We start from the raw sequence: 12,826 nt of genomic DNA, 5'->3' as shown, positions 1-12,826 counted from the left end.
TGAAAATCCAAGGACTTATGGTCATCTGCCTGTCTCAAAGTTTATGAATACAAATAGACACACTAATACAGACACACATGTAAAGTTATTATCTTAGTTAATAAACAAGATATCATAACAACAATCCCTGGATACATTTGGAGATGATCTTCATAATTTGAGAATTGTATGTTTAGATTTATGTTCACCTTTCAGTCACTATTCCTAATCTTGTTTGCTTGTTATCTTACTGTAAATCCTGGCACTCACCAGTATTAAGTAGTAGGCATACAGTGACACACAATGGTGAATTATATAAAATTTGTCACCGATCATTTTCCAATACAAAATGAGAATCAACAAATCTGTAAGAAGAAAAAAAGTAAGATATTACATAGGAAAAAAGCTGCATTGTTTTTCAAATGTATTTAACTTTCACCCAATAATTTGTCACTCTCCACTCTGAGCCCTTTGTCCACTCTGAGCACTTTGTTCATAACTCAGCTAGTCCAATTACTCATGTTATCATAAAGCATCTGCTCCTGCATACCTGTATCATCCACTCTACTGTGGCTCCTCCAAAATAAGGTAGAAAATGTACAAAATGACTAACTCATTTATAACACAAACTCCACAAAAAATATTTTAAAAAATCAGAGGATGTAATTAAATATTAATTCAAAATAGTAAAACCATCAAGAACTATGACTATTAAAAAGACAGACAAAGAGAGAGGTCAAGATATCAAGTTTTCTTTAAAGAGTCATGAATCGAAAGATCATGATTTAGAAAATAGTTTAATTTAGCAAATTAGAAATTGTTCAAAATGTTAACACAACTATTTTCTTTACTAAGTGGTAAATATGAAATGAAAACATGGAAACAAATGGCTATCATAAATGGAGACCAGGGGATGATTCAGGCTTTAGGGGGTTACAGCTTATATAATGTGGGAACCTTCTTTTATAAAGACAAAAATTTCTAATATAAAACTAGATACAAATATTTAGAAAGAGAAAAGTAATAATCAAATTAAAGGTTTTAAAGAGAAAACAAATACTACAAATGAGAAAATCAAGAAATACAACGTTATTAGTAATTACCTGTCTGATAAACCACCCTAAATATATTTATCTTCCTTACATATTTTGGCTGTATGCTCTTTGGTCACCTACTTATATGACAATGATTTTGCAATATGTTTTATAAAGAGAATAAAATAGAATTCACTTTGCATACAGCTTGGTTTAGAAAAGTTTGTTTCCATTTATAACTCTTGTTTGTAAGTTTTTTTGGATTATTATCTTATTTGGGAAAACCTTGATCAAGTTTTTTTCATACAAGATTTCCTGAGGAAGGACTATACTCTGAATTGACATTTATTAACTTATTGTGTTATCCTTGTCAATGACATCATTTTGTGTCAAGTAAACAAATCTTTTTCTAATGTGTTCACATGGTTCACTCTTCTTTTAATTGGGCTATCAGATATTCCAACAGCCTTTTCATTATTTCTATTCAAAATTTTCTCTCTTTCTCTAATTGAATGACTGTGTTTTGGTATATATTTTTTTGTTATAATTCACTTCTTGATGGCAGAAAATTTTCTATTGAGTTCATCACTTATGTTTGTCACTTTTGTTTCATATTTCATTGATTTTATTTGGATTTTCTTTCAGTTATTTAGTAAGTTTAAAAATTACATAATAGAGTTTTCTATATAAAAGTTCAAATCAAAAATCTGTTATTTCTTTCCTGTTTTATTAAGATGATCCAAAATATCTTTTCAAGGGAGAGGGAGTAGGAGAGAGATTGGATAAGGGACATAAAGAATAAGTGTGATTTATAACAATGAATGTGCTAATAAAAAATAAATTTTTTAAAAAATGTCTTTTCAAATTGTAACAGGACATAGCCTCAACTTAATTTCCTCTTTGCCTCAGAGTAAAAAAGGCTACTCCAACTCCATCCAACATCAGGGAAAATATGACAGACAGGAATGTGGAGTAGAAAGAGTCCACAACCTTAACAGGTTAAAGCTAAAATAGCTTACTTTTGCAAATTTTACCAAAAGAATACAAAACCATGACTGTTGGAACACATGTCAAGGGCCCTTACAACTGGAAAACCCTGAGGCTTAAACTACATTAGTTTCACAGTAATTATACCTGAGAGACTCTTTAGGTCAGAGAGGGACCATAGCTAATAAAAAATGTCCAGGCCTCAGTTGTTTGCAGCCCCACTCTGCAACTCTGATCTTCAGAGAGAATCAGAAAGCCAACAACAACAAAAAAAAACGTTTCATGCTCTACCATCATCGCAGGTATGTCTTCTTCTGTATGGGTCCTACAAGATACTTTTCAAATGAATAAACCGAAAGCATATACTACGTATTCTTTGTATAATTTCATATTCTTTGGATAATTTTAAAAGAAATAGACAATGAACAACATATCACATACCAGAAATGAGGTAGCCTGAAGCAATAGCAATATTCATTTTCACAAGTGATGGATCACCCCTATAAATATTTAAAAAGAAAAAAAGTTTCATTTTTTTTTTTTTTTAGCTCATGGGTTATAGGTGACAGCTACTTTTTTCCTACTGATTTATAAATATAATGAAAATGCTTTTTATAGATTCTCAAATGGTAAACTGACATTTCAAATAAAAATTGTAAAACGCAATAACTGTTTAGCAGAACTGTGATATATCCTGTGATACTGGTACTAGCAGACATGCTGTTTCCAGGATAACCTGAACCCACAGCCACTAAGGAAATCTGGTAGCCTTCCTGTCCAAGATGAATTGTTTTAATCAAGAGATCTATGTAGTTCACACCTGCCATGAGGTTTACTCTAGGCCCAAGCCAGTCTCCAAAATTTCCTTGAGAATAAACCAACTCTTGGAATTCACACTCGGCTCATATTGTTAAAGCACCTAATGCTAATTCATTTTGAGGTCCCCAATAATAGGAACAGACCTCCTGAGGGTAGCTAAGAGAACCCCGTGCATTTTCTGAACCTAATTTTGTGGAACTATTCCCAGAATCTCCAAATCCAGGGGCATGGCATAAGGTTTGTTTTTTTAAATTGGAAAGGCATCATCCATTCTACCAGTGGCAATTACAATGGACTTAGAGGATTCCTAAGGGCCCACTACAGTTGACACTCCAAAGTACTAAGTCCCCTAAGGAGTATCTCACTAGTAATTCTGGATCCTATTCTAAACCTATCAATGCACAACGTATTGTGTTAGCTATGATAGTACTTCTAACTGCATGACTAATCATAGTTTCTTATATATATTAGCTAAAAATTCTAATAAAATAATTTTTCCAAAAGATAACAAGATTTTTACAAATGCGGTTTCATATGATTTGTGTGCAATAGAACTCAAATTGAATTCCAGATGCTGATTTTTTTTTCCAATTCCTTATTCTGAATCAGAGGCTCAAATACCTCAAGAAATCATCTAGCCCACTTCTGATTTTGAGGCAATATAGTACAAGTATTATTATCATCATTCTACTGAGGACTATAGGGATTTGCCTACTATCACACAATTAGGAAATGATCAGGACAGTTTAAACCTGCTGTTTTGACCTTTATACATTTCAAGATGCTACACTTTTGACCTATTAATGCTCTTCCAAAAAACAAATGCAAATTATCAGTCGTTTATCTGATTTATAATACGAAGTACTCCTGAAATTAATGCAAAATAAAACTGACAACAGCTAAACTACAAATGGAAAGATTTAGCAGAAGTCATTCCTCTTTACAAATTTTGATCTGCAAATATGACCCAGAAAAATTGGACTTGGAATAAATCATGGCATAAAAGAAAATGCAAAAATATCAAAAATTATATTAAGTTAAAGTTTGATAAGGCAAAGGCAAAAACTGACCAATGAATCAAATCTCCACTATAAAATTTACTTAGCAAAAGAACTGACTCTGCTGATAATCATGTATGTAAAATAAAAATAAAAATTTCTCTAAAAGATAGAAATTGTTTAGACTATACAAAAACCTGGTCAAGAAATTAAATTTGCTAAATTGATTCACTTTGAAAATATCTTCCCAATAAAAATTTATCAACATTGGTATAATTCTGATGGAAATAATTTCATTTTTATGAATAAAAAACAGCATACTTGCAATCAAATAGTAGTGGTCAAAAGACCTGGTTAAATTGCCCTACATTCCCCAGAGCCCACAACTACCACATCCCAATGCAATGCTTTCTCAAAACACACCTCCTCTCTCAAACTATACAGAACTTGGCCTTCTCAGATAATGCCAGGAAATGATGTTTGCAAAACTTCTGCCACTGAAATTATATTTAAATTTTTCAAAAAGAACCATCTTACAAATTATCTTATTATCAAACATAGTTATTATTAGTGCTTCAAATCTTTTCATGTGGTATTAAATTCCTCTCACATGTCCATCTATAATTCTCACTTCATTTCTTTGACATCAAATGACAGATCAAATATTAATTTGAATACAAAGTGTTAAGTAGACATTATCCAAGTTGACTATCTGATCACAATAATGACTCGTTTTTGCTCAGAACTGTGCTAATAATAATTTGGTTTTACTAACAGCATAATGTTTAATAGTATAAATGTTTACATCATCATCATATTCTCCTTGTTTCAGATAACAATTATGATACTAAGGTAAACTGACCCATATCTGTACTCAAATCTAAAATAAATAATTTTAATGCATTTTGTTGAAATAAGTCTGAACACAAGCATTTTAATAAAGTATATACCATCAATAAGCTTTCTGTTTTAAAGTAAGAAAGGTTCTTATAAATAATTAATATCAAAACATAAATCAAATTGACTATCATAGAAAGAAATAGCTTACCAAAGTCGATCAATTATAGTAGCCTCATCAAAAAAGAAAAGGTACAGGCCAAAACTCACAGCCACCAAGGAATGGCATGTAGATGCTACCCTGAAATAAAATAAGATACACACAAAGATTTTAGACTCTTTGCAATAAATTTTAACTCATCCTGGTAAGACATTTAATATTCTGAACAAGTTAGAACTCAAAGTACTTAAATATAGGAGTAGAGCACATCCAAAAGTATAATATAAAACTGCCATTTAGAAATCCAAGGTCCACAACTTTACTTTGGAACGAATGACAAGTAGAATGCTAAAATCTACAATTTCTTGCTCAAAAACTGGTGAATCACTTCCTGGTTAAAAGTTCTAAAGCAGAAGCATACATCATGATGCAGCTGACAAGTTTCCTGCAGACAGATGGCAACTGGTAAGGCCACTACCCTGTACCCTGCTCCCAGCTCCATACCCAACAGCATTACTGCAGGCTGAGTTTCCTGCTCCAATCAGCTGGGAATGATTTCCAAATCTACTGGCCTTAACCAACTCCACATTCTTAAAAAAATTCGAATAAATCATGATAGAAAGATTTATTATCTTGGAAATTTGTTTCAAATGTACATTTACATGCATTATTGCACTCGATTCTCGTAACAAGTCTGTGAGAAAGCAAGGGCAGCTATTAAACGTCTTTATTATTATCAACGCACTTCTAAACAGAAAAATTGATAAATGTATACAGAAAATCCATTTTAAAAAACCCAAGTTTGCTTTTTATGTTAAAGATTATTTTAACAATATATAAAATCAAAGAAAAAAGGGATCAAGTTTTAGTCCCTCTATGATCAAATATTAAGGAGAATGTTATGCAAACACCCAAGCAATGTTTCTTTTCCTTGCTTCAAAATCTCAGCATGAATTTTGTCCTGTTCCAGGGGTTTAACCTTTTTTTTTTTTTTACCATGGTTATTCTCTGAAAGTCTAAACAAAGTTTGTATTGTTCTCTGGAAGCATTTCTTATTTGCATTAAACCATGAGTTATGATAAAAAAGAAAAAAGAAAAAGAAAAGAAACACCCAAGTGAAAGCAAGATGTTCAGAAGACCCAGATCAAGTTTTCTTATAAAGAAGAAAATAAGGTTTATAAGAAAAACATTGGTTTCTATGAATATATCTTGCTAATAATTTAAGACTCAACCAATACCCAAACACAATGATATGCTACTTAAAGAACTTTATACAGGATACTGTGTATTTATCCATACAATAAAGTTTTTTACCCAACAGTTTCAGATTTCTTACATCTTTGTTGAGAATTTTACACGTAATGAAGTTTCTTTTCTCTTCACTAGAATAAAAGTTAAACGGAATAGTAAAGTTTTCTCTCTTGAAATTACTGGTACGCAATGAATTTCTCTCTAAAACATGACCCCAAGTCTTTAAAAATAAGTGAAATATATCAACCAATATTGAGCTTAATATTAAAAAATTTCATTGTAACTTGAAAAATCAATTAACTTGATCCAATAGATGATGTGTCCCTAAATAGATACATCATGCTAAATCAAGTCATATTTCAAATGTGCAAGAGCCTCACTAATTTAAAAGCACTGACAAAGAATCCTTTGTAATTACAAAGGATCATTTTAAAGTGAATAATTAACACAATTTATCTGGTTTACAAGTCTGGAATTTTCATTCCAAGCACATCTGTATTCTACTTGAGCATAGCAGGATAAAAATAAAAATTCCTTGATATCAAGTAAAACACTCCATCTAAATACAGCCAGCTATCTCTTGCTATTCAAAAACTCTACAAAATGAAAAAACGTAACCTCTCTCACTAACCTGTTTTAGTGTTTAGTAACCATAAGTCAAAAAGTTTCCTTTCAGATAAAATCTAACTTTTTATTTCTGGCACTCATGGCTCAAAGTCCCTTCTCTCTTGAGATGTTTTATGGTAAATGCAAAGTATTTATAAGACTTTGGCTGATGGAAATGGCACACAATTCATAAGAGAAAAGTTAAATGTTAGTGAGTCCAGTCAAACAGCTCCTACTATAATAAACAGGAAAAGCACACACCCTGCAGTCACACACTACTTTATATTAAAAGTCTATGCTTTCAGAAACTTCTGTTAGTAAAAATTTCATATTTTATTCTTTAAAATCAGATTCCTGGCAAAGCAAAATATAGATTCCTTAGTATCTAAAAACAAACACTAAGATGCTACCCACGATAAAATATTTCAATTTTTTAAAAGAGGGTTAAAAATAAATGGTTGTGCCTAAAGAGACAGCATTTTTTAAAGAAAATAATTAATGACCATTTTAGAATAGCAATTTAGAGTTATTGATTTAATCAGTTGCAAGCAGTATAAGTATTGCCAATATAAATTACACAGCTCAAACAGACAAGGAGAGTTAAATTTTGGAGAAGTAGATTTAAAAATTAGTAGTATTTCAATACAACAGGACTTTCATTGCCATAGGTAAGCAACTGGATATAAATAAGAATATTTTTTTAAATTATAAGATATAAGTAACACCTGTAAGTGCATGTATTTTCAAAAAAAGCAGCAATTAAGTACAACAATTTCTCACTTAGAATTAAACTGTTATCTCTCAAGTAAGCATTTTCAAGTAATTTTTTTTCTTCCTGTCCTTTTTCTGCTGGATAGGTTAGACCACCCATTGTTCAGAGATTCCTGATTACTAGGAAGAATTATGTGTGCTCTATTGATCCATAAGTTTCAAGGCTGGAGGCTGAATTTTAAGAAGTATATATGCCCTTTGCTAAAAAAAAAAAAAAAAAAAAAAAAGCCTTTTTTTTTTCCTTCTTTGCACTCTCTACCTCACAGCTTAAGTCCCATGTAAACCAAGCTGGAGTGGGAAGCAGGAGTAAATTTGAGCGAAAGAAAGAGAAGTCACTATTAGAATAGCTAAATGAATTTTATGTAGTCCCAGGTTCCTTCTTCAAGTAGGAAATCATTTTCCCAATAATTTCCCACATCATAGAATGACAGTGATAAGACTGAATAACACAAAATATTTTTCAATTTCATCACTTCATTTTCATCTTTGCTTCTCTCTGTACCCTCCTATTTCTTTGGCTTGCAGCTACCCAAGTTTCAAATGCCTTCACCTATCCTAACCATGGTGAAAGGGAAGTGAAAATAGATCAAAATCTAATCAGAGAATGTATTTTCCCACCTTTTCTTTCCCACCATTCCATTTGTCTTCATATGTTAGAATGAGTTTTTTAAAATCACCATATCTCGCAGGGCCGGCCCATGGCTCACTTGGGAGAGTGTGGTGCTGATAACACCAAGGCCAAGGGTTTGGATCCCTATATAGGGATGGCTGGTTTGCTCACTTGGAAGAGCGTGGTGCTGACAACACCAAGTTAAGGGTTAAGATCCCCTTACCAGTCATCTTTTAATAAATAAATAAATAAATAATAAAACCACCATATCTCTAGTACAATGCATTTGAATAATATTTTTGTGCTAATCTTAAGATGAGTCATACCTGTTATTTTTCAAAAGTATGTGGAAAAATAATTCTCTCTTTCTGTATGAAAATAACTGTAGCATGTATGAACCTATCAGTGTAAAGTGAAAAAGAAAACAACTAAAGTCTTATTAAATTCACAGTCTGAGTTATAAAAGTGGATGCTGGCAAAACAATTTGGCTCAGAGAAGAATGCAAAACAGTACACTTTCACAGTCAGCTGTAGTCAATTTAATCTTCCCACAATTGCCCATAAAGTTAAATAAAATTTTGCTAACATCTTTCAATATAAAAATTCTTAAAATTTTCTTATACTAGTATGAGATCTATTCACTTATCTTTCCTTTTATTCCTAAGGTCAAAGAAAAAAAATTGGCCTTAGATTTTGTTAGGTTCTAAATGAAAGACGTTTAAAAAATATTTTAAATAATTTTATTTCATAAAACTAGTTTCTTTTTTGTTTGTTTTTGTTTTTTTATTTAGCCTATTACATTTCCATATGCTTTACCTTGAGTTCCATTCAATCTTCTTTTTGAAGCTGAGACTATTAAAACCTGGAGAAATTTTTGCTGAAAGCCAGTAACTTACAAAGTGGAAAAGAAGCTGAAAGGTGAAAAAGCTGGTACAAAGAATGCTGATGACTAGTTTCGTGTTGGTATCCATATTTCTTCAACCTGGTAAGAGAAATAATGACTATAAATTGCTATCTCATGACAAACCTAGGTATTTATTTTTAATTTTAAAGAGTATATACTTGTATTTTTAATAATTTTAAAAATTTATCACAAATGTAAGAATACAATGAAACTATAAGAATTTCAAACCTTTTGTGTGTTTCTTCACCTTTTTACCATCTATGAGGGTACTGTAAAAAGTTCATGAAAAAATGGAATTGAAAAATAATACAAGTCTTTCTATGAACTTTGTGAAGTACCCTCGTATTTGTCATGAATTTTATATTAGCATTTAAAATAAAAGAAAAAACATCTTAAATATCTCTACATTATAAATTTAAGAAGACGTTTAAAAATTTTGACATTCAAAATTATCTAAGTCTACAGGGATCTGTACTGGCCAGCTGCCCACTGTCCCCATTCCTCCAATTATCTGAGTCTTAGAATTTAACATTAAGAGGGAATTTCAAGTACTATAACAAAAATATTCTTTTAATAATATTATCGTTAATTCAATTTAAGACATATCATCTGATTTCTCTTTGCTTTAATTTCCTCATCTATAAGATGAGAACTAGTTAGTTTCTAAGAAACAAGACAAAAATCATAGTAGAACATTACCTGCAATAACCGAATGAAAACTGATTACATAACAAAAACTAATTGTATAGCAGAACATTTTTTAAAAAATTAAAATCTTAAGAATAACACAGTCTTAGAAATAAAAACATATCACTGTTACTGCTTAAATTACTATCTAACTTAAAAAAATTCTGCAATCACACATAACCTTGGACCAAAACCCCCCCATGGCTTTTTAGCTTCTAAAAAAAAAGAGATTTTAATAAAAGAGCTTCAGGTTTTAATGATAAGGTTAGTGGAAGGAATATTAATATTAATATATACACAAAGTATGTTTTCTGTCTCAATGAGCTGAATTTTATTTGGCTCTTAACTCTATAGGAACATTCAGATCAAAAAAAGACACTAAAGCATTTGTTCATATCCAGCAAATACAGCATTTCGATGCCTGCATCTTTGATAGAGATGATCCTCAAATGAAAAGGAAATGAATCGATACACATTTCCAGCTTCCTAATGTGGAGAAATAAAGTCACCTATTGAAGCCAATTCACTAGAGAAAAACCAAGTCATTGACTGCAGTAGCAGCAGCTCCACTCCATTCCCTTCTAACTAGGATATCATAATAAGAATCAGTCTCCCACAGGGCCCCTTCCAACAGAACTCATATGTCTATAATGAATTCTTTCCTCATTCTTTTTTTTTTTTTTTTTTTTTGGTGTGTGTACTTTGGTAAAAATATTGATATTTCAATTTTTTCTCTGTGAGACTCTATTAACTTTACTGCTCAATTGTCTTTTTTTTTTAATTGAACATGTGTTTATTGGGTATTAAAAAATTTAATTTGTGGCCTTTTAGCCTAGGATTAACAATAACCAAATAATACATAAAAATAAGTTTTGTACATAAAGTAAATATTATAACTTGCTAAGTGAGATGTAAAGGGGAAAATGTTTTTCTAAGATTAAAGCAAATAGGGATCTGGAAGCCATGTGGACAGATAACCGAAGAAAATGGGACTAGTAATCAGAAGAGAGTGGAGAGCATAATCTTAAATGTGAAGACGGTTTGCCATGAAGGCTTTTGTACGCTCCCTGATGGTCCTGGAGCAGTGGATAGGCATGGGCTGCTCATTTACTTTGGTTAGAATTCAGTGTATATAATGAGCATTTATTTCACGAATGTTTGTTAAAAGTTGTCATAAAATATACTTATATCATCCAACATTATCCATTTTATGAATTGTTAATTTAACTATACATTTAAAAAGCACTCAAACAATTCACCATTAAGAAATTTATCATTCCCCCAATATATAGTTTTTATTAATTCTTTGTTACACTGGATGAATATTTTATATTTTCAACAGACTTATTTTCAGTTAAGTCTTTGGTGTATATGTCAAGAGCCTCCCTTTGCAAAAATGTTTCATTTAAAACTAAATAAAGAGCTCCATATAGTCAAGCTGTGGCTTCCACTAAAGGTGCAACAGAAAGAAGCTAATTAAATTGTTCTACCCCAAGCTTTGCTTCTTAATAAGCAGCTGCTTGCTTAATCAGTCATGCCAAATCAAGGACTAATCCAGAGATCTTCACAAATTTCCTCAGAAAACCCGGGGAAAGGCTTCTGGTAGAAAGTCCCTGTTCATTCACTTTAGGTGCCCGAATCAGGTAAGAAAATGGTAAAAATTAATAAAACCAAATGATGCTCATTATGAACATAGATTAAAGACCTTTGAGAGTTTGGTGATTATTAGGTACAGGAATATACAGAGAGGAGAAGCATTAGACTTAGTTCATATACTTCTATAAGGACCCAGCAGAAGACTGGGATACTAGCTATTCTAAAAAGCAGCTGAAACAGATATGGGAAATATTTCTGTCGCAATTTACAAGAGTCTAGACATGAACCTACAGTGTAAGTAGCTCATCTTGACTCACAGGAATTTGTGGACACCAAAGAAACTTCCAGAGACCTGTTGAATACAATGATGTTTATATTTTCCCCCCGAGATGGCTTACATAAAATTTAACTAAAGCTGGTTTCTTAGTAGGAAAGAATATAAAAGGTTTGAGCCATCAGCTATGAGAGCCCTTCTCTTCCAGCAGGACTCTCAGAGGAAGGACCCCCAGGAACAGCACAGCCAAGGCTGATCCAGTCTTTAGCAAACAGTTTGCCCAACATCTGTCACTTGTCTACCACATGCTAGGCCCTGTGCTGGTGTTAGGAATACAAAATGGGTGATATGCTTACAGGCCAGTAGGAAAGCACAGAAATTGATCCTTGCCATGTAAGGTAGTAAGTTTGGGGTGCTCAGGAAACACTCCCTGATTTTCAGGGAATAAATATCTAGCAGAGATGACAAATAAACAATGAGGAGATATCCAAAGGTATTCAAGGTGAACCAAGAGGGTATCTTCTCTTCTATTAAAATCCTAACAAACACTTTGAGTCTGAAGCCCAAAAGACTCAGTTCCACCAGATGAGTTTTGAACTACTGACCTCCTCTCCCCAACACACCACTACTCTTATTTCCCCATTTGTTATTCCCTTGTAAGTACAGGGATTTCTTAGGAAATACATTGAAATCACCAATGCCACTCCATGTTGCAAACAACCCCACTCCTTCACATTCTGACATGACTCCCAGATGAGAACTGCTACTGTAGTGTTTAGCAGTAAAAACCCTTAAAAAGAGAAGGAAAGATCTGTGTGTTTGTCTTTAAGGGCAACAAGGAAGATGGACACTGGGAAGAACACCCCACTCATGCTTAGCATTCCTTTTTCCATCCCTTATGAGCTCTCTTTCCTATTTCCAACATTGATTCCAAATACGCACTACTCTCAAACCTCTAGTTCTCCTTCTTATAATAGAAGAGGTTTCTTCCCATTTCACCAAGAAAATGAAGGCTATCAGGTATGAACTCCCTCAACTTGGCAATGTTTACTAACCCCCCCCCCACCCAGTGCATCCTGTACTGTGCATTCTGTACACACTATAGGCTCTGCCTGGCTATGCACCCCACACTTTCAACACTGCTTATGTTATGTGCAACTAGACCCCACCACACCCCAGCACACCAGTCCTGGATGGTCAGCTACCCTCCGGATGGCTCCATGTGGGCACTCTGGAAGCCCTACAGGCTCTACCTGGCCCAAGCTGAACTTAATCTCAGTTGCATATCTCAGTGAATGACACTGCCATCCACA

General features: G+C 32.7%; 1 protein-coding gene across 1 annotated transcript in view; it reads right to left on the bottom strand.

Moving 5' to 3' along the window:
• TLCD4 (TLC domain containing 4) overlaps nucleotides 1–12,826 on the bottom strand; it is a 58,180-nt gene that overhangs the window by 27,462 nt on the left and 17,892 nt on the right. The window contains exons 2-5 of the mRNA XM_063106654.1: nucleotides 8,869–9,034; nucleotides 4,866–4,955; nucleotides 2,442–2,500; nucleotides 250–344 (exon numbers count right to left, since the gene is read on the bottom strand). Coding sequence (XP_062962724.1) covers nucleotides 250–344; nucleotides 2,442–2,500; nucleotides 4,866–4,955; nucleotides 8,869–9,023 — 399 coding nt within the window. The 5' untranslated portion in view covers nucleotides 9,024–9,034. The remainder of the gene's footprint in view (nucleotides 1–249; nucleotides 345–2,441; nucleotides 2,501–4,865; nucleotides 4,956–8,868; nucleotides 9,035–12,826) is intronic.

The sequence above is a fragment of the Cynocephalus volans genome, chromosome 8 (genome assembly GCF_027409185.1).
Source record: "Cynocephalus volans isolate mCynVol1 chromosome 8, mCynVol1.pri, whole genome shotgun sequence".
Lineage (NCBI taxonomy): Eukaryota > Metazoa > Chordata > Mammalia > Dermoptera > Cynocephalidae > Cynocephalus > Cynocephalus volans.
This window is presented reverse-complemented; position numbering and strand designations above follow the sequence as displayed.